The sequence below is a fragment of the Oncorhynchus gorbuscha genome, linkage group LG15 (genome assembly GCF_021184085.1).
Source record: "Oncorhynchus gorbuscha isolate QuinsamMale2020 ecotype Even-year linkage group LG15, OgorEven_v1.0, whole genome shotgun sequence".
Taxonomy (NCBI): domain Eukaryota; kingdom Metazoa; phylum Chordata; class Actinopteri; order Salmoniformes; family Salmonidae; genus Oncorhynchus; species Oncorhynchus gorbuscha.
In genome coordinates, this window is record NC_060187.1 from 84,553,861 (window position 1) to 84,575,545 (window position 21,685).

Below are 21,685 nucleotides of genomic sequence, written 5' to 3' on the forward strand. Positions count from 1 at the left end.
GTACACACGCCATCACCCTGGGAGAGCCAGCCTCAGTACTGTAGTTACTACTGGTAGAGATGGGGCCTCAGTACTGTAGTTACTACTGGTAGAGATGGAGAGCCTCAGTACTGTAGTAACTACTGGTAGAGATGGAGAGCCTCAGTACTGTAGTTACTACTGGTAGAGATGGGGCCTCAGTACTGTAGTTACTACTGGTAGAGATGGAGCCTCAGTACTGTAGTTACTACTGGTAGAGATGGAGCCTCAGTACTGTAGTTACTACTGGTAGAGATGGAGAGCCTCAGTACTGTAGTTACTACTGGTAGAGATGGAGCCTCAGTACTGTAGTTACTACTGGTAGAGATGGAGAGCCTCAGTACTGTAGTTACTACTGGTAGAGATGGAGAGCCTCAGTACTGTAGTTACTACTGGTAGAGATGGAGCCTCAGTACTGTAGTTACTACTGGTAGAGATGGAGAGCCTCAGTACTGTAGTTACTACTGGTAGAGATGGAGAGCCTCAGTACTGTAGTAACTACTGGTAGAGATGGAGAGCCTCAGTACTGTAGTTACTACTGGTAGAGATGGAGCCTCAGTACTGTAGTTACTACTGGTAGAGATGGAGAGCCTCAGTACTGTCATTACTACTGGTGGAGATGGGGCCTCAGTACTGTAGTTACTACTGGTAGAGATGGGGCCTCAGTACTGTAGTTACTACTGGTAGAGATGGAGCCTCAGTACTGTAGTTACTACTGGTAGAGATGGAGCCTCAGTACTGTAGTTACTACTGGTAGAGATGGAGAGCCTCAGTACTGTAGTAACTACTGGTAGAGATGGAGAGCCTCAGTACTGTAGTTACTACTGGTAGAGATGGAGCCTCAGTACTGTAGTTACTACTGGTAGAGATGGAGAGCCTCAGTACTGTCATTACTACTGGTGGAGATGGGGCCTCAGTACTGTAGTTACTACTGGTAGTGATGGAGCCTCTTATCTCCTGCTGCTAGAGGTCTGCCCATTTGAATTGTGTGTCCTTTGGTGTGTGTGTGTGTCGTAATTGGCTCGTTTTTTCTGCATATGTGTGTCCTTTGTCTGCTGCAGCACCAAGCAGCTGCGTGGGACTTGTGGATCAGGGTGTGTCCACTGTCCTGGTTTCAGATGATTTAGTCTGTGTTTGTGTATGTGTGGCATTGTGTGTTGATTTGTATGGCAGATTGAATGGAGTTTGTCTGACATGCCCTGTCCTCAACGGAAACACGATTATTATAATTATTACACAACACAAGTGATCAGGCCCACACCCTGTGTTTGTCAGCTAGGCTGGTTGTGTAATAACTCGGTCTGAATTGCATTCAGCTATCCCTTTTAGTGTAGTGATATAGGGGAAACTGCTGGAGTGGACCTTGAACCAGTAAGCCTGCGCTTAGTTACAGGGCAATTTCTCTACCTCCTATGACATAAAGGCCCAGACTATTGACAGAGGAAGTACTGTAGGTCTGACCCACTTGGTATTATTGTGTCACGTTCTGACCATAGTTCTTTTGTGTTTTCCTTGTGTTGGTCAGGACGTGAGCTGGGTGGGCATTCTATGTTGTGTGTCTGGTTTCTATTTCTATGTTTGGCCTGATATGGTTCTCAATCAGAGGCAGGTGTTAGTCATTGTCTCTGATTGGGAACCATATTTAGGTAGCCTGTTTTGTGTGGGGATTTGTGGGTGGTTGTTTCTTGTCTTTGTGTCTATGCACCAGATAGGACTGTTTTTCGTTTTTTTTACAGAAAGCTGTATGAGGAGGCAGCATGGCGGCGTGGATGGAAGCCCGAGAGTCAGCCCCAAAAAGTCTCTCGTCTGTCCAGAGCCACTAGAGTCTCCCGTCTGTCCAGAGCCGCCAGAGTCTCCCGTCTGTCCAGAGCCGCCAGAGTCTCCCGTCTGTCCAGAGCCGCCAGAGTCTCCCGTCTGTCCAGAGCCGCCAGAGTCTCCCGTCTGTCCAGAGGCACCAGAGTCTCCCGTCTGTCCAGAGCCGCCAGAGTCTCCCGTCTGTCCAGAGCCGCCAGAGTCTCCCGTCTGTCCAGAGCCGCCAGAGTCTCCCATCTGTTCAGAGCCGCCAGAGTCTCCCGTCTGTCCAGAGCCGCCAGTCAGCATGGAGCCGCCAGAGCCGCCAGTCAGCATGGAGCCGCCAGTCGACCAGGATCCTCCAGATCCTCCAGGATCCGCCAGAGCCGCCAGTCGGCCAGGATCCGCCAGAGCCGCCAGTCGACCAGGATCCGCCAGAGGCGCCAGTCGGCCAGGATCCGCCAGAGCCGCCATTCGGCCAGAAGCTGCCAGAGCCGTCAACCAGCCTGAGCTATCTCTCAGTCCTGAGCTACCTCTCAGTCCTGAGCTACCCCTCAGTCCCGAGCTGACCCTCAGTCCGGAGCTGCCCCTCAGTCCAGTGGGGCCCTCTGTTAGGGTTCCTAGGCCAAGGTCGGTGGCGAAGGTTGCCACTCAAAGGACGCTAAGGAGGTGGACTAAGACAATGATGGAGTGGGGTCCACGTCCAGCGCCAGAGCCGCCACCGCGGACAGCTACCCACCCAGACCCTCCCCTATAGGTTTAGGTTGTGCGGTCGGAGTAAGCACCTTGGAGGGGGGTTACTGTCATGTTCTGACCATAGTTCTTTTGTGTTTTCCTTGTTTTAGTGGTGGTCAGGACGTGAGCTGGGTGGGCATTCTATGTTGTGTGTCTGGTTTGTCTATTTCTATGTTTGGCCTGATATGGTTCTCAATCAGAGGCAGGTGTTAGTCATTGTCTCTGATTGGGAACCATATTTAGGTAGCCTGTTTTGTGATGGAATTTGTGGGTGGTTGTTTCTTGTCTTTGTGTCTATGCACCAGATAGGACTGTTTTTCGGTTTTCACATTTATTGTTTTGTAGTTTGTTCATGTTAAGTGTAAGTCGCTCTGGATAAGAGCGTCTGCTAAATGACTTAAATGTAAATGTAAATGTCTCTTATTAAAGAACAATGAACTATAACCACGCTGCGTTTTGGTCCGCCTCTCCTTCCCAGGAAGAAAACTGTTACATATTGAACTGGGTTCATCCCCGAGCCTCAAGGCCATTAGCCTACAGAGCTAAAGCCTAAATATAATGGAACTTTTAGACAATTTATAATTTCATCAAAAATCAGTTGACATTGAAAACGTTCGGTGTTCACACATGTAATTGTTTGATTAACAATTTCACAGGACCTAAACAATTATAATAATCTAAACTGAAATTGAGATTTGTCACTTCAAAGTAAAAAACATTTTTTTTTAATGCATTATTACAAATTCTCATTTCTTTGATTCGAGGCAAGTGATACTCGACAAGTGTAGTTTATCTCACCTGTGGTAAGTTACAGGTGCGTACTGGGTAAAAATAGCCATTCAAGCAGTTTTGAAAGAGAAAACAAAACATTCTGTCCTATTGCACTCCATTGTAATGTACAAGGTTGCCAATAACACCACCATCCGGAGACACCTGAAACCCCACCTCTTTATGGAATACCTAGGATAGGATAAAGTAATCCTTCTCACCCCCCCCCCCTTAAAAGATTTAGATGCACTATTGTAAAGTGGCTGCTCCACTGGATGTCATAAGGTGAACGCACCAATTTGTAAATCGCTCTGGATAAGAGCGTCTGCTAAATGACTTAAATGTAAAAAAATGTATATTTGACCGTATCGGTATATGCATGAGATTCAAGTCTTCATGGCACAGACAAGATGACTCATCATACAAACGCAGTTTCCCAAACCACTTCCTCTACATCTGCGTCCATACAGAGAGAAGAGACAGTTAAAGTACTACTTTGAGTTCTTTGCAAAATGGCATCACCATAGCAACCATCTCTATGTAACTCATGATCGCATTCAGCCTCGCACTCCCGCTTAGAACACGTCATGGTGCTGTGAGACGCATCTCGCCTCAGACACAGTGCATTGTGGGTTCTATAGACCATGTTGTTTTTCACGTGTCCAGCAGACAAGAGAGTCAAACAGTCACTTTCTATCCAGACAGTGATCTTTGTTGAGAGGACATGACACACACTAATGGAAAGATGTTAGAAACGCTCCTGTGTGTCTAACACGCACACACAAGGACACACACACAAACTCACAGACAAGTAGACTGTGTGTGAGTCCAGGCTTATTGTTGAAGAAGGTATGAATAGAGATGTGGTATGAACCTTATCGGTCACTGCAATAGTGTATTAGTGCACATCCATTCACTAGGCTTTAATCCAGGGCCCAAAGACTCACCGTTTTACTGTTGTGTCTATTCATCAAAAGTATATTAATAGCAAACAACAAGCATTAGCAGCAGATGAGGAAAGGACATGTTTGGGACTGGATTGGCTGCTCTGACTGACTGACTGGACCGGCTGCTCTGACTCTGACTGGACCGGCTGCTCTGACTCTGACTGACTGGATCGGCTGCTCTGACTCTGACTGGACCGGCTGTTCTGACTGACTGGACTGGCTCCTCTGACTCTGACTGGACCGGCTGCTCTGACTCTGACTGGACCGGCTGCTCTGACTCTGACTGGACCGGCTGCTCTGACTCTGACTGGACCGGCTGCTCTGACTGACTGGACCGGCTGCTCTGACTGACTGGACCGGCTGCTCTGACTGACTGGACCGGCTGCTCTGACTCTGACTGGACCGGCTGCTCTGACTCTGACTGGACCGGCTGCTCTGACTGACTGGACCGGCTGCTCTGACTCTGACTGGACCGGCTGCTCTGACTGACTGGACCGGCTGCTCTGACTCTGACTGGACCGGCTGCTCTGACTCTGACTGGACCGACTGCTCTGACTGACTGGACCGGCTGCTCTGACTCTGACTGGACCGGCTGCTCTGACTCTGGAGGGGGGGGGCACGCCTGTTGTCACGCAGGCAGAGAAGTGGTACTGTGAGAGGAGAGTTGTTGTTTTGGTCCAAGTTCAAGAACAAGACTTGCAGTCCTACCTTGGTCCTCTGCTGTCTCAGAAGCTGAACAGCAAGGACTCCAACAGCAGCTACCCCCCTCCCCCCACAAACACACACACACACACCCTGATGGTGTTTTAGCACTTAACAGGGATTTATTGTCCTCTCAGCCATCGGTCCAGCCGATGAGATCAGCTGAGATCAGCAGGATTTAATAAACAGCAGCCTCTCCTCTCTGACCAGGACCCGATACCACAGCAGCCTCTCCTCTCTGACCAGGACCCGATACCACAGCAGCCTCTCCTCTCTGACCAGGACCTGATACCACAGCAGTGGACATGAGAGTGTACAGGGCAGGACTGAGGGACCAAGTGTACAGGGCCAAGCACCCGGGGTCTGCTGCATCTGCTGGGCTTATGACATAACGCTATGAATGTCTGACGTAGTATGCACTAGGTCAGACCAGCCCATTATACCTGTTGTAACATCCAGGCGGGTCCTTCCTACATTCGGTGAACAGGCATAGGTTTGAAACTCAGCCCCATCCTTCATTGTCTACAGCAGTGTGTGTGTGTGAGCGCTCCTCATCTTTGCTCTCTGCCTGCCTGTCGGTCTGGCTGTCCTCAGGTGAATCTGATTGATCCTGACCCCAAGTTAGAACAGCTCCAGATTACAGTGGTAGGATCAGTGATAGAGGTTGTGAGCCAACCAACCTTCATGCTGTTACCTGAGGAGACCTGGGGATGTGACAACCGTTTGGACTACTGCATGGTTTCCCAAACTAGGTCCACACGCTGACTCAAATAATCAAAGCTTGATGATGAGTTGGTTATTTGAATGGGGGGGGGGGGGGTTGGGAAACCCTGGACTACTGCACCTTATACACATGTGAAATGAAACATGGCCCAATAATGTGAATAGTATAAGTGTGGATGACAGGACTCTTGTCTGGTGCCTGGATTGTGAAAGTGTGTGTGAGTGGATATGTGTATGTGGAGGTGTGATTGTGGGGACTTATCACTGTCATTATTTTAGTTTGTTAGGTAGGAAAAGGGGCACTAAAGAAACAATTGATTCTCTGCTAAAATCTGGGTAAAAGATTAAAAGGAATGTGTGTCTTGTTCATTACGTTTAGTAATGTCTTTCTTTTCTAAAGTCTACCAACCTTGCCAGCAGGCTTGTTAGTTAGACAAGCTACAGTGCATTTGGAAAGTGTTCAGACCCCTTGACTTTTCCCACATTTTGTTACATTTCAGCCTTATTCTAAAGTGGATTAAATCATGTTTTTACCTCATCAGGCTACACACAGTACCCCATAATGACCAGTAAAAACAGTTTTTTAGAAATGTTTGCAACTTTATTCAAAATAAAAAACAGAAATACCATTTGCTATGAGTCTCAAATTTGAGCTCAGGTGCATCCTGTTTCCATTGTTCATCCTTGAGATGTTTCTACAACTTGACTTGAGTCCACCTGGGGTAAATTCAATTGATTGAACATGACTTGGAAAGGCACAGAGCTGTGCCTTTTCTGGTCCCACAGTTGACAGTGCATGTCATATCAAAAACTAAGTCAAGAGGTTGAAGATATTGTCTGTAGAGCTCCTAGACAGCATTGAAGGTCCCCAAGAACACAGTGGCCTCCATCATTCCTAAATGGAAGAAGTTTGGACTCTTCCTAGAGCTGGCCACCTGGACAAACTGAACAATTGGGGGAGAAGGGCCTTGGTCAGGGAGATGACCAAGAACCCCAAAGTCACTCCGACAGAGCTCCATCGTTCCTCTGTGGAGATAGGAGAACCTTCCAGAGGGACAGCCATCTCTCAGGCCTTTATGGTAGAGTGGCCAGATGGAAGCCTCAGTAAAAGGCACATGACAGCATGCTTTTAGTTTGCCAAAAGGCATCAAAAGGACTCTCAGACCATGAGAAACAAGATTATCTGGTCTGATGAAACCAAGATTGAATTCTTTGGCCTGAATGCCAAGCGTCACGTCTGGAGGAAACCTGGCACCATCCCTATGGTGAAGCATGGTGGTGACAGCATCATGCTGTGGGAATGTTTTTCAGCGACAGGGACTGGAGGACTAGTCAGGATCGAGGCAACGATGAACGGAGCAAAGTACAGAGAGATCCTTTAAGAAACCTGCTGCAGATCGCTCAGGACCTCAGATTGGGGGTTAATGTTCACCTTCCAACAGGACAACGACGCTAAGCATACAGCCAAGAAAACGCATGAGTGGCTTTAGGACAAGTCTCTGAATGTCCTTGAGTGGTACAGCCAGAGCACGGACTTGAACCCGATCTAACATCTCTGGAGAGACCTGAAAATAGCTGTGCAGCGACACTCCCCATCCAACCTGACAGAGCTGCAGAGAAGAATGGGAGAAACTCCCCAAATATAGGTGTGCCAAGCTTGTGGTGTCATACCCAAGACTCAAGGCTGTAATCACTGCCAAAGGTGCTTCAGCAAAGTACTGAGTAAAGTACTGAGTAAAGTACTGAGTAAAGGTCTGAGTAAAGGTCTGAGTAAAGTAATGAGTAAAGTACTGAGTAAAGTACTGAGTAAAGTACTGAGTAAAGTACTGAGTAAAGGTCTGAGTAAAGGTCTGAGTAAAGTACTGAGTAAAGTACTGAGTAAAGTACTGAGTAAAGTACTAAGTAAAGGTCTGAGTAAAGTACTGAGTAAAGTACTGAGTAAAGTACTGAGTAAAGGTCTGAATACTTACGTAAATTGAACGTTTACGTTTTTTTTAATACATTTAAAAACATTTCTATAAACCTGTTTTTGCTTTTGAACCTGTTTCAGCATCTACAGTACCAGAAACATTGGCAGGGATACAGTAGCCTACACATGTGGAAACACACATCTCCACTTATCCACTGCTGCCTCTGGGTGGGGGGGGGGGGGGGGGCAGACCCCCTCAACACCACTGGTCCCGAGCCGTAAGAACGCACAAGGGTGAGGGAGGGGACACAGACTTGACGTCAAGGAAACCTTATCTCGCGCTGAGCCCTTCTTTATATAAATCTCGCCGCGGAAGAAATCCCATTATAACATTAGAGAGAGACCAATTTACGGGATTACACGCGCTCACAATGTTCAGAGACCTCAACAACCAAACAGCCTCTTTCTTTCCCATCTCGAGGATTTAATTGTCTACCTGCACTAATGCTTGACTTCCACTGATGTGGGACAACTTCTGACATTTGCTCGTAGCTCTTGATGACCTCATATTCCTGAGTTTGGACATTCGGTTGTATCCAGTCTTCATCCATTTCACTCAATTATGGACTTGTAGGATTTATTTTACTTTCTGAGGATACTTTGGAGGTTCTCATCTGTTCCATTATTTGTTTTATAGTCCAGTCCAGTGGTGTTTTTTTCAGCGCACCTTTATTTTTAAAGGGCGAGTTTTAATTAGTTTGACTTATTGTATTATCTTATCATCATGCTGTTGAGTATGCGACGACACAGTCTGCGGCTGCAGCACCAACTCCGGAGGAGCATCAGTGATTCCGGGAGCCACCTATCAGACAGCCTCGCGTCTCCAGCGTGCATGTCCCGCTCCAAATCCTGTACGAACTCCGCCGGGGAATCGGATGGGAGCCGCGACAGCTGGGCCTCTTTAGACTCCACAGACTCCGTCATCTCCACTGGGTCTACCCGGAATACCGGCGGCAGCTCGAGACCTTTTCGCGTGGTGCTGCTGGGCGCCAGAGGGGTCGGTAAAACCGCGATTGCCAGCATCTTCGCTGGAGCGGCGGACAGCATGGACAGTGACGAGTGCGAGCTCTATGGAGGTGAATGAATTACAATGCGCTTGATAATAAGGAAAATATGCTTTATAGGGTAGGTCAGTATTATGACTTTGTGATGGATGTATTTAATGCTGTGCGTAATGGGCACATAGGGAAACATCCACTTGGCCTCCTTTTTACGCATCCATATTACATCAATATAAAAGTAAGATGCTTGAACAATACTAATTGTATGAATATAAATGTTGGTTGTAAATGTGGTTCTTAACACAGTGATTGGTTTGTTCTTCAGATGAGGTGTGTGAGCAGACCATCACAGTGGATGGAGAGAAAGCCACAGTCACTCTAGTGGACAACTGGGACTCAGAGGTAAGAGTGAAACTTCTAGTGGTTACTTGATGAAACTCTAGTCTGTAGGCCTAGTCACAACTCTGTCTTGCTGTGTGTGTGTTTTAGCCATACTCTAACAGTTTGTTTACATATCACAGCTCTAACGTAGTCTCTATTTGTGTTCCCTTCAGGATGAGGGAGGGTCATCTCAGGACCAGTGTATACAGACAGGTGATGCGTACCTGCTGGTCTACTCTATAACTGACCGGTCCTCCTTCCTGCAAGCCTCAGAGCTACGTATATCCCTCCGCCAACACCGCCCTGCCCACCACACGCCAATCATCCTGGTGGGAAACAAGTGTGACTTGGTCCGCCGCAGAGAGGTGTCAGTTAACGGTGAGATTAGAGGCACAGGTTTGGTGTGTGTGTGTGTGTGTGTGTGTGTGTGTGTGTGTGTGTGTGTGTGTGTGTGTGTGTGTGTGTGTGTGTGTGTGTGTGTGTGTGTGTGTGTGTGTGTGTGTGTGTGTGTGTGTGTGTGTGTGTGTGTGTGTGTGTGTGTGTGTGTTTGCATGCGTGCACATGTGTATACAGTTGATGTCAGAAGTTCACATACACTTAGGTTGGAGTCATTAAAACTTGTTTTTCAACCACTCCACAAATGTCTTGTCGGCTAGGACATCTACTTTGTGCATGACACGAGTAATTTTTCCAACAATTATTTACAGACAAATTATTTCACTTATAATTCACTGTATCACAATTTCAGTGGGTCAGAAGTTTACATACACAATGTTGAATGTTGAATGTGCCTTTCAACAGCTTGGAACATTCCAGAAAATGATGTCATGGCTTTAGAAGCTTCTGATTGACATAATTTGAGTCAATTGGAGGTTACCTGTGGATGTATTTCAAGGCCTACCTTCAAACTCAGTGCCTCTTTGCTTGACAACAAGGGAAAATCAAAAGAAATCAGCCAAGACCTCAGAAACAAATTGTAGACCTCCACAAGTCTGGTTCATCCTTGGGAGCAATTTCCAAACACCTGAAGGTACCACGTTCATCTGTACAAACAATAGTACGCAAGTATAAACACCATGGGACCAGGCAGCCGTCATACCGCTCAGGAAGGAGATACGTTCTGTCTCCTAGAGATGAACATACTTTGGTGCGAAAAGTGCAAATCAATCCCAGAACAACAGCAAAGGACGTTGTGAAGATGCTGGAGGAAACAGGTACAAAAGTTTCTATATCCACAGTAAAACAATTCCTATATTGACATAACGCGAAAGGCTGCTCAGCAAGGAAGAAGCCACTGCTCCAAAACCCCCATAAAAAGCCAGACTATGGTTTGCAACTGCACATGGGGACAAAGATCGTACTTTTTGGAGAAATGTACTCTGGTCTGATGAAACAAAAATAGAACTGTTTGGCCATAATGACCATTGTTATGTTTTGAAGGTTAAAGGGGAGGCTTGCAAGCCGAAGAACACCATCCCAACCGTGAAGCACGGGGGTGGCAGCATCATGTTGTGGGGGTGCTTTGCTGCAGGAGGGACTGGTGCACTTCACAAAATAGATGGCATCATGCGGGAAGAATATTATGTGGACATATTGAAGCAACATCTCAAGACATCAGTAAGGAAGTTAAAGCTTGGTCGCAAATGGTTCTCCCAAATGGACAATGACCCCAAGCATACTTCCAAAGATGTGGCAAAATGGCTTAAGGACAACAAAGTCAAGGTATTGGAGTGGCCATCACAAAACCCTGACCTCAATCCTATAGAAAATGTGTGGGCAGAACTGAAAAAGCGTGTGCGAGCAAGGAGGCCTACAAACCTGACTCAGTTACACCAGCTCTGTCAGGAGGAATGGGCCAAAATTCACCCAACTTATTTTGGGAAGCTTGTGGAAGGCTACCCAAAACGTTTGACCCAAGTTAAACAATTTAAAGGCAATGCTACCAAATACTAATTGAGTGTATGTAAACTTCTGACCCACTTGGAATTTGATAAAATAAATAAAAACTAAAATAAATAATTCTGTCTACTAATATTCTGACATTTCACATTTTTAAAATAAAGTGGTGATCCTAACTGACCTAAGACAGGGAATTTTTACTAGGATTAAATGTCAGGAATTGTGAAAAACTGAGTTGAAATGCATTTGGCTAAGGTGTATGCAAACTTCCGACTTCAACTGTATGTTACAGAGGGCTGTGGAGGAGCTATGGTGTTTGATGGTGTGTTTATGAGTTTCTCAGCAGCTATCTGACTATGTGTGACTGTTTCTCCCTCCAGAGGGCCGTGCGTGTGCTGCAGTGTTTGACTGTAAGTTCATCGAGACGTCAGCAGCGATGCAACACAATGTCTGGCCAGCCTTCCATGGCATTGTACAGCAGCTACGACTACGCAGAGACACCAAGGAGAACAACGACCGCCGCAGACACACACACTCACACACACGCCGCGACAGCATACCCAAAAAGGCCAAACGCTTCCTGGACAAGATGGTGGCCAAGAACAATGCCAACGTCGCATTCCGCCTGAAGTCCAAATCCTGCCATGACCTTTCAGTGCTCTAAGACCCAGGACACACACACAACCCCACCCCTACTGCAGTCTACATTAGACTGACCCCTCAAAACTGTCGCCCCATTCGCCAGCCTCTGTGACGGTCTGGAGAATCAACCAATGGACATGCAGTGTTCTGACAATCTCAGCCGATAGAGTGATTGAAAAAGTAAAAGAGAGAGGTGCTAGATAATTAGTGATCTCTAATCCTTTTAGGATCCCTCACTGAGACTCTCTCCTCTATCATCTCTTGTTCTCTCTCCCAAGTGCTTTAACTAGGTTATCCGGACAATTTGAAGCCTGATAACAAGGTGTTTGTATGTCCGTGGTTTTGTACATAGTCCTATCTGTCCGATTGAGATAACTGACAATCTGCACTGCTCATCTTGTGTATGTTTTGCTGTGTGTGGATATTTTCCGTTGGTTTTGTTTAGCAGTGGAATAAAATCCATCTTTTCTTTAAAATGTCATAATGTTCACTTGTCTTTGTCTTGCTTGACTCCAATAACATCACACACACAAACATGCTATTGGAACATGACTCAGCAGGTGACACAGAGCAGTTATCCTCCCCTCAGAGGTAATGTGTGTGTGTGTGTGTGTGTGTGTGTGTGTGTGTGTGTGTGTGTGTGTGTGTGTGTGTGTGTGTGTGTGTGTGTGTGTGTGTGTGTGTGTGTGTGTGTGTGTGTGTGTGTGTGTGTGTGTGTGTGTGTGTGTGTGTAGGTGGGTGTGTGTGTAGGTGGGTGTGTGTGTAGGTGGGTGTGTGTTCCCACCAGGATGATTGGCACTGACCCCCTAGAGACCTGGGATTGGGGCCAGGGCAGTAGCGTGTGTGAGAGAGGGATAATTCGGCTACCTTCAGCCAGAGTGGGAATGAGAGAGCCATGTCTGGATTAAAGACTGACTGGAGAGGGCTGCCTTTAGAAACACTCCTTCAATTCATGAAGGGGAACTGGACACACAGATGTGTCTTGTACAGTGGCATCTCAGATTGTGAGAAGTGAGTGAGTTGTCAAGGTAACATCCTGGAGGAGGAGTCAAGAACCAGGAAGTGGTTAGATAGAAGTCTGATTCAATTGTGTTTGTCTATCTGTGTGTGTGTGTCAGGGGCATAGGCATGGGTGGGCTCGGGTGGACACAGGCCCATTCACTGGGGAGACAGGCCCTGCCAGGTCCACCCATTTAGATTGAGCAAAAACAAAAAAATGTAGGCCTATCCACAAATTAATTTCTGGCTATTCCCCTGGTGTACGTGTATGTGTGCATGCGTGTGTATTTGCGTTCCTTATCTCAGAGAAAAGGTAGATTAGGTTGATATCCTAATCTTGTTTCAGTACTTTAACACTGATTGATCAAAGTAGATAATTATCGATTATGGATCACCTACTGAACAAGTCAGCAGGGAGATGAATACCTTCGTCCTCATCATCATCATCATTGAAGGGTTTGCAGGATGGCAGCACTATTACTGACCAATCTTTCATGGAGGGACAGAGAACTACAGAGATATGGGTTTGTGGTTATACATTTGGGTAATTCTCAACTAACCACATGGTACCTTTAGTTTAGACCAGTGGTTTTGAACTTTTATATATATATTTTTATTTTACCTTTATTTAACTAGGCAAGTCAGTTAAGAACAAATTCTTATTTACAATGACGGCCTACCCCGGCCAAACCCAGATGACGCTGGGTCAATTGTGCTCCGCCCTGTGCGACTCCCAATCACGGCCGGAGGTGCTGCAGCCTGGAGCCTTTTGAATCTTCTTGTGATGCTAAGTGCACAACACCAAGTCAGCTTCTGTAAATATAACCAGGTCACCTGGCCTGTCTGACTATTTGGGGTACAGTTCCTTATTCCACCAATCAGCACACTGTATCAGTTCATTATTACAGGGGACCTATCAGAGGTGTGTGTCTGTGTGAGAAGCAGTCATATCTGTGTCTCAGCTAAGCTCCTCTAAACAGCTTACTACTAGACATTCTCAGACAGGAAGCAGTCATATCTGTGTCTCAGCTAAGCTCCTCTAAACAGCTTACTACTAGACATTCTCAGACAGGAAGCAGTCATATCTGTGTCTCAGCTAAGCTCCTCTAAACAGCTTACTACTAGACATTCTCAGACAGGAAGCAGTCATATCTGTGTCTCAGCTAAGCTCTTCTAAACAGCTTACTACTAGACATTCTCAGACAGGAAGCAGTCATATCTGTGTTTCAGCTAAGCTCCTCTAAACAGCTTACTACTAGACATTCTCAGAAAGGAAGCAGTCATATCTGTGTCTCAGCTAAGCTCCTCTAAACAGCTTACTAGTAGACATTCTCAGAAAGGAAGCAGTCATATCTGTGTTTCAGCTAAGCTCCTCTAAACAGCTTACTACTAGACATTCCCAGACAGGAAGCAGTTCATAAAGTTAAAGGTTAAAGTCTGCTTTGAATGAGAATCTTTTCCAGTCCTTTGTAATCCCCACCTCCACCCTTACAGATTGTTCAGTCTGCCGGCTGGTTTTGACTGTGCGGTGATGAGTCCAGTAGCCAGTTGTATGGTTCTACAGAGATGAGCCTTTAGCTTGTAGTAACAGTAAGAACTCTAATAGGGGCTTAGCACTGAATATTCATACATACATTACAACCTACAGTACTTTGGTTCCTGTGTCCTGTTCATGGTTGCCATTCTGTGACGATCATGTTATATTATACTATAATAATGTTATATTAATTTATTACACCCCTTAGTTACACTCACTTCTCCTGTCCCCCTGTTTCTCTATTGGCTCGGCCTGTTGTAGGGGCGGGGAGATTAGACAATGAATAGGTTCAATAAAGTATTGCTGAGTTAACGTTTGACCAGGCTGGATGGGGCAGTAGTGATCACACTACAGTCGAAGGAGTGAAACAGGAACTCTTAAGTAAGGTATGTCTCTTCCTCTCTCACTCTTTCTATCCCTATATCTTTCTCTCTCTCTCTTTCTCTGTCTTTTTCTGTCATGAATGTTGAGTTGAAGCCTGTATCTATATATTGGTTACTTCTGTTTTCTATATGCGTGTTTAATATTGAGCATTTTCCATTAGGGGAGTGTGTTGTGATCTTGACTTGACTTTGCCAGGGCCTGTGTGTATATATGGCATCTTGAAGTCTGTTATTGAGCACCATTGTCCTGGGGCCACTGTGGCCTCTGGGCTCTGGTTTCTGGGTCAGACACAGGGGCCTGGGTTTGATCAGTCTGGTCTGGTTTGGTCTGGTCTTGGGGGCAGAAAGACACTAAAGGTCACTCAGTGTCGGCCTTCTAGAGACAGGCCTACATCAGGCCTCACACAAAGTTAGAAAAATGCATTCTGCAGGTTGAGATTCATCTGTTTTTATAAAGGAGACATGTCCCAACATGTCAGAGTAGTGTGTTTCCTTTAGTCCTCCATTTGGTGCTTGTCTGGAAGTGCTGGTTTGCTGTGTTCTGATCCCCATGTGTTGAGCATGATTAGTTCTGGCGATTCTGGCGTGTGTCAGTCAGCCAGTCAGCAGGGACAGAACTCCTGGTGACACAGAGAGTGCAGAGAGCCAGCGGGAGAGAGATGTAACAGGTGACTAACGGAAGACAATTTGTGTTTTAGGAGAAGGTCGTAGGAAAGGTCATAGCAGTAGGTAGATAGTGAGACAGGTAATGGAAGTTCTATGTAAGCACCGCAGGCGGCTGGTGGAACCTTAGTAGGGGAGGACAGGCTCATAGTAATGGCTGGCATGGAATAAAGGGAATGGTATCGAACACGTTAAACACATGGTTTCTATGTGTTTGATACCATTCACTCCATTCCAGCCATTACTATGAGTCATCCTCCCCTCAGCAGCCATCTGAGGTAGGGGAAGTGAAAAGAGTGTCAGGTGGAGCCTATCGTGCTGTGAGCGAAGCAAAGGTCATCTGCAGCGGCAAGCCTCAAAGTCACATTCACACTCTTAATGTCCCCCTATCACCTCTCTCTGCCCTCTGCAAGACTGGTCATACACATAGACTCACACGTACTGGACACACTATAGACTCACATGTACTGGACACACTATAGACTCACATGTACTGGACACACTATAGACTCACATGTACTGGACACACTATAGACTCACATGTACTGGACACACAATAGACTCACATGTACTGGACACACTGTAGACTCACATGTACTGGACACACTATAGACTCACATGTACTGGACACACTATAGACTCACATGTACTGGACACACTATAGACTCACATGTACTGGACACACTATAGACTCACATGTACTGGACACACTATAGACTCACATGTCCTGGACACACTATAGACTCACATGTACTGGACACACTATAGACTCACATGTACTGGACACACTATAGACTCACATGTACTGGACACACTATAGACTCACATGTACTGGACACACTATAGACTCACATGTACTGGACACACAATAGACTCACATGTACTGGACACACTGTAGACTCACATGTACTGGACACACTATAGACTCACATGTACTGGACACACTATAGACTCACATGTACTGGACACACTATAGACTCACTTGTACTGGACACACTATAGACTCACATGTACTGGACACACTATAGACTCATGTACTGGACACACTATAGACTCACATGTACTGGACACACTATAGACTCACATGTACTGGACACTCTATAGACTCACATGTACTGGACACACTATAGACTCATGTGTACCATGTGTACTGGACACACTATAGACTCACGTGTACTGGACACACTATAGACTCACTTGTACTGGACACACTATAGACTCACATGTACTGGACACACTATAGACTCACATGTACTGGACACACTATAGACTCACATGTACTGGACACACTGTAGACTCACATGTACTGGACACACTATAGACTCACATGTACTGGACACACTATAGACTCACATGTACTGGACACACTATAGACTCACATGTACTGGACACACTATAGACTCACATGTACTGGACACACTATAGACTCACATGTCCTGGACACACTATAGACTCACATGTACTGGACACACTATAGACTCACATGTACTGGACACACTATAGACTCACATGTACTGGACACACTATAGACTCACATGTACTGGACACACTATAGACTCACATGTACTGGACACACAATAGACTCACATGTACTGGACACACTGTAGACTCACATGTACTGGACACACTATAGACTCACATGTACTGGACACACTATAGACTCACATGTACTGGACACACAATAGACTCACTCGTACTGGACACACTATAGACTCACATGTACTGGACACACTATAGACTCATGTACTGGACACACTATAGACTCACATGTACTGGACACACTATAGACTCACATGTACTGGACACTCTATAGACTCACATGTACTGGACACACTATAGACTCATGTGTACCATGTGTACTGGACACACTATAGACTCACGTGTACTGGACACACTATAGACTCACTTGTACTGGACACACTATAGACTCACATGTACTGGACACACTATAGACTCACATGTACTGGACACACTATAGACTCACATGTACTGGACACACTATAGACTCACAAGTACTGGACACACTATAGACTCACAAGTACTGGACACACTATAGACTCACATGTACTGGACACACTATAGACTCACATGTACTGGACACACTATAGACTCACGTGTTCTGGACACACTATAGACTCACTTGTACTGGACACACTATAGACTCACATGTACTGGACACACTATAGACTCACATGTACTGGACACACTATAGACTCATGTACTGGACACACTATAGACTCACAAGTACTGGACACACTATAGACTCACAAGTACTGGACACACTATAGACTCACATGTACTGGACACACTATAGACTCATGTACTGGACACACTATAGACTCACAAGTACTGGACACACTATAGACTCACAAGTACTGGACACACTATAGACTCACATGTACTGGACACACTATAGACTCATGTACTGGACACACTATAGACTCACAAGTACTGGGCACACTATAGACTCACAAGTACTGGACACACTATAGACTCACATGTACTGGACACACTATAGACTCACTCGTACTGGACACACTATAGACTCACATGTACTGGACACACTATAGACTCACATGTACTGGACACACTATAGACTCACATGTACTGGACACACTATAGACTCATGTACTGGACACACTATAGACTCACATGTACTGGACACACTGACACAGACAGAGAAACAGGTAAAACACACTGACACAGACAGAGAAACAGGTAAAACACACTGACACAGACAGAGAAACAGGTAAAACACACAGTACAGATGCACATCCTGTTGAGGTATAATATATCTACTCTGTTGTCGTTGTACATAACAGAATGTCCTGTAGCCTGTCATGAAGACGTGTACATAACAGAATGTCCTGTAGCCTGTCATGAAGACGTGTACATAACAGAATGTCCTGTAGCCTGTCATGGAGACGTGTACATAACAGAATGTCCTGTAGCCTGTCATGGAGACGTGTACATAACAGAATGTCCTGTAGCCTGCCATGGAGACGTGTACATAACAGAATGTCCTGTAGCCTGTCATGGAGACGTGTACATAACAGAATGTCCTGTAGCCTGTCATGGAGACGTGTACATAACAGAATGTCCTGTAGCCTGTCATGGAGACGTGTACATAACAGAATGTCCTGTAGCCTGTCATGGAGACGTGTACATAACAGAATGTCCTGTAGCCTGTCATGGAGACGTGTACATAACAGAATGTCCTGTAGCCTGTCATGGAGACGTGTACATAACAGAATGTCCTGTAGCCTGTCATGGAGACGTGTACATAACAGAATGTCCTGTAGCCTGTCATGAAGACGTGTACATAACAGAATGTCCTGTAGCCTGTCATGGAGACGTGTACATAACAGAATGTCCTGTAGCCTGTCATGGAGACGTGTACATAACAGAATGTCCTGTAGCCTGTCATGGATACGTGTACATAACAGAATGTCCTGTAGCCTGTCATGGAGACGTGTACATAACAGAATGTCCTGTAGCCTGTCATGAAGACGTGTACATAACAGAATGTCCTGTAGCCTGTCATGGAGACGTGTACATCCTGTAGCCTGAAATGGAGATGTGCACATAACAGAATGTCCTGTAACCTGTCATGGAGACGTGTTAGTCATTTAGCAGACTCTATTATTCAGAATGACTTACAATAAGTGCGTTCATCTTAAGACACTGTAGCTAGGTGAGACAACAACACATCACAATGGTATCAGGTACATTTTCCCTCAACAAAGTATGTATCAGAAAAGTCTGTGCTAGTGGAGAAAGAGAAATGCCTTTTTTGTGGTGGGCTTTCAGATGTTTTCGAAAGATGGGCAGGGACTCTGTTGTATATATACAGTTCAAGTCGGAGGTTTACATACACCTTAGCCAAATACATTTAAACTCAGTTTTTCACAATTCCTGGCATTTAATCCTAGTAAAAAGTCCCTGTCTTAGGTCAGTTAAGATCACCACTTTATTTAAAATTTGTGAAATGTCAGAATAATAGTAGAGAGAATTATTTATTTCAGCTTTTATTTCTTTCATCACATTCCCAGTGGGTCAGAAGTTTACATACACTCAATTAGTATTTGGTAGCATTGCCTTTAAATTGTTTAACTTGGGTCAAACATTTTGGGTAGCCTTCCACAAGCTTCCCACAATAAGTTGGGTGAATTTTGGCCCATTCATCCTGACAGAGCTGGTGTAACTGAGTCAGGTTTGTAGGCCTCCTTGCTTGCACACGCTTTTCAGTTCTGCCCACACATTTTCTATGGGATTGAGGTCAGGGTTTTGTGATGGCCACTCCAATACCTTGACTTTGTTGTCCTTAAGCCATGTTGCCACAACTTTGGAAGTATGCTTGGGGTCATTGTCCATTTGGGAGACCCATTTGCGTCCAAGCTTTAACTTCCTTACTGATGTCTTGAGATGTTGCTTCAATATAGCCACATAATTTTCTTCCCTCATGATGCCATCTATTTTGTGAAGTGCACCAGTCCCTCCTGCAGCAAAGCACCCCCACAACATGATGCTGCCACCCCCGTGCTTCACTGTTTGGATGGTGTTCTTCGGCTTGCAAACCTCCCCCTTTTTCCTCCAAACATAACGATGGTCATTATGGCCAAACAGTTCCATTTTTGTTTCAGCAGACCAGAGGACCTTTCTCCAAAAAGTATGATCTTTGTCCCCATGTGCAGTTGCAAACCGTAGTCTGGCTTTTTTATGGCCGTTCCTTGCTGAGCGGCCTTTCAGGTTATGTCAATATATGACTCGTTTTAAAGTGGATATAGATACGTTCGTACCTGTTTCCTCCAGTATCTTCACAAGGTCCTTTGCTGTTGTGCTGGGATTGATTTGCACCAAAGTACGTTAATCTCTAGGAGACAGAACGCGTCCTTCCTGAGCGGTATGACGGCTGTGTGGTCCCATGGTGTTCATACTTGCGTACTATTGGTTGTACAGATGAATGTGGTAACTTCAGGCATATGGAAATTGCTCCCAAGGATGAACCAGACTTGTGGAGGTCTGCAATTTTTTTTCTGAGGTCTTGGCGGATTTCTTTTCATTTCCCCATGATGTCAAGCAAAGAGGCACCGAGTTTGAAGGTAGGCCTTGAAATACATCCACAGGTACACCTCCAATTGACTTATGTCATTATGTCAATTAGCCTATCAGAAGCTTCTAAAGCCATGACATCATTTTCAGGAATGTTCCAAACTATTTAAAGGCACAGTCAACTTAGTCTGTGTGAATTTCTGACCAACTGGAATTGTGATACAATGAATTATAAGTGAAATATTCTGTCTGTAAACTTGTGTCACTATAGTTTGTTTGTGGAGTGGTTGAAAAAATAGTTTTAATGACTCCAACCTAAGTGTATGTAAACTTCCGACTTCAACTGTATATAGACAGGGCCTTCGGAAAGTATTCAGACTCATTGACTTTTCCACATGTTGTTACGTTACAGCCTTATTCTAAAATAGATTAAAGAAATGTTTTTCCTCATCAATCTACACACAATACCCCATAATGACAAAAACAGTTTTTTAGAAATGTTTGCACATGTATAAAGAAATTCAAAACAGAAATACCTTATTTACATAAGCATTCCAGACCCTTTTCTATGAGACTCGAATTTAAGCATCCTGTTTCCATTGACCATCTTTGAGATGTTTCTACCTGTGGTAAATTACATTGATTTGACCTGATTTGGAAAGGCACACACCTGTCTATAAAAGTTCCCACAGTTGACAGTGCATGTCAGAGCAAAAACCAAGCCATGAGTTCGAAAGAAATGACCGTAGAGCTCTGAGTCAGAATTGTGCCGAGGCACAGATCTGGGGAAGGGTACCAAAAAATGTCTGCAGCATTGAAGGTCCCCAATAACACAGTGGCCTCCATCGTTCTTAAATGGAAGAAGTTTAGAACCACAAAGACTCTTCCTAGAGCTGGTCACCTAGCCAAACTGAGCATTCGGGGGAGAAGGGCCTTGGTCAGGGAGGTGACCAAGAATCCGATTGTCACTCTCGCAGTGCTCTGGAGGTCCTCTGTGGAGATGGGAGTAATGTCCAGAAGGACAACCATCTCTGCAGCACTCCACCAATCAGGCCTTTATGGTAGAGTGGCCAAGCAGATGCCACTCTTCAGTTAAAGGCACATGACATCCCGCTTGGAGTTTGCCAAAAGGCACCTAAAGGACTCTCAGACCATGAGAAACAAGATTATCTGGTCTGATGAAACCTAGATTTGGCCTAAATGCCAAGCGTCATGTCTGGAGGAAACCTGGCACAATCCCTACGGTCAAGCTTGGTGGTGGCAGCATCATGCTGTGGGGATGTTTATCAGCGGCAGGGACTGGGAGACTAGTCAGGATCGAGGCAAAGATGAATGGAGCAAAGGACAGAGAGATCCTTGATGAAAACCTGCTCCAGAGCTTTCAGGACCTCAGACTGGGGCGAAGGTTCACCTTCCAACAGGACAACAACCCTGAGCACATAGGCAACACAATGCAGGAGTGGCTTCAGGACAAG

The 21,685-nt window shown here is 45.4% G+C and overlaps 2 protein-coding genes across 2 annotated transcripts in view; both read left to right on the forward strand.

Moving 5' to 3' along the window:
- Positions 1–7,995: 7,995 nt before the first annotated feature.
- gem (GTP binding protein overexpressed in skeletal muscle) lies at positions 7,996–12,057 on the forward strand. The gene is made up of 4 exons (XM_046302274.1): positions 7,996–8,729; positions 8,980–9,056; positions 9,209–9,413; positions 11,315–12,057. The coding sequence occupies exons 1-4, from the start codon at positions 8,378–8,380 to the stop codon at positions 11,596–11,598; spliced, it is 918 nt and encodes a 305-aa protein (XP_046158230.1). The 5' UTR covers positions 7,996–8,377; the 3' UTR covers positions 11,599–12,057.
- Positions 12,058–14,411: 2,354 nt separating this feature from the next.
- LOC123998301 (cadherin-17-like) overlaps positions 14,412–21,685 on the forward strand; it is a 32,557-nt gene continuing 25,283 nt past the window's right edge. Inside the window, exon 1 of the mRNA XM_046303392.1 lies at positions 14,412–14,498. The gene's annotated coding sequence lies outside the window, so the exon portion shown is untranslated. The remainder of the gene's footprint in view (positions 14,499–21,685) is intronic.

Excerpts from the sequence above, each read along its gene's own strand:
- gem (XM_046302274.1), top strand. The coding sequence starts at position 8,378 with ATGCTGTTGAGTATGCGACGACACAGTCTGCGGCTGCAGCACCAACTC. Across the intron at positions 9,057-9,208 it reads TGGACAACTGGGACTCAGAG|GATGAGGGAGGGTCATCTCA; the intron begins GTAAGAGTGAAA and ends TGTTCCCTTCAG. Across the intron at positions 9,414-11,314 it reads CAGAGAGGTGTCAGTTAACG|AGGGCCGTGCGTGTGCTGCA; the intron begins GTGAGATTAGAG and ends TTCTCCCTCCAG.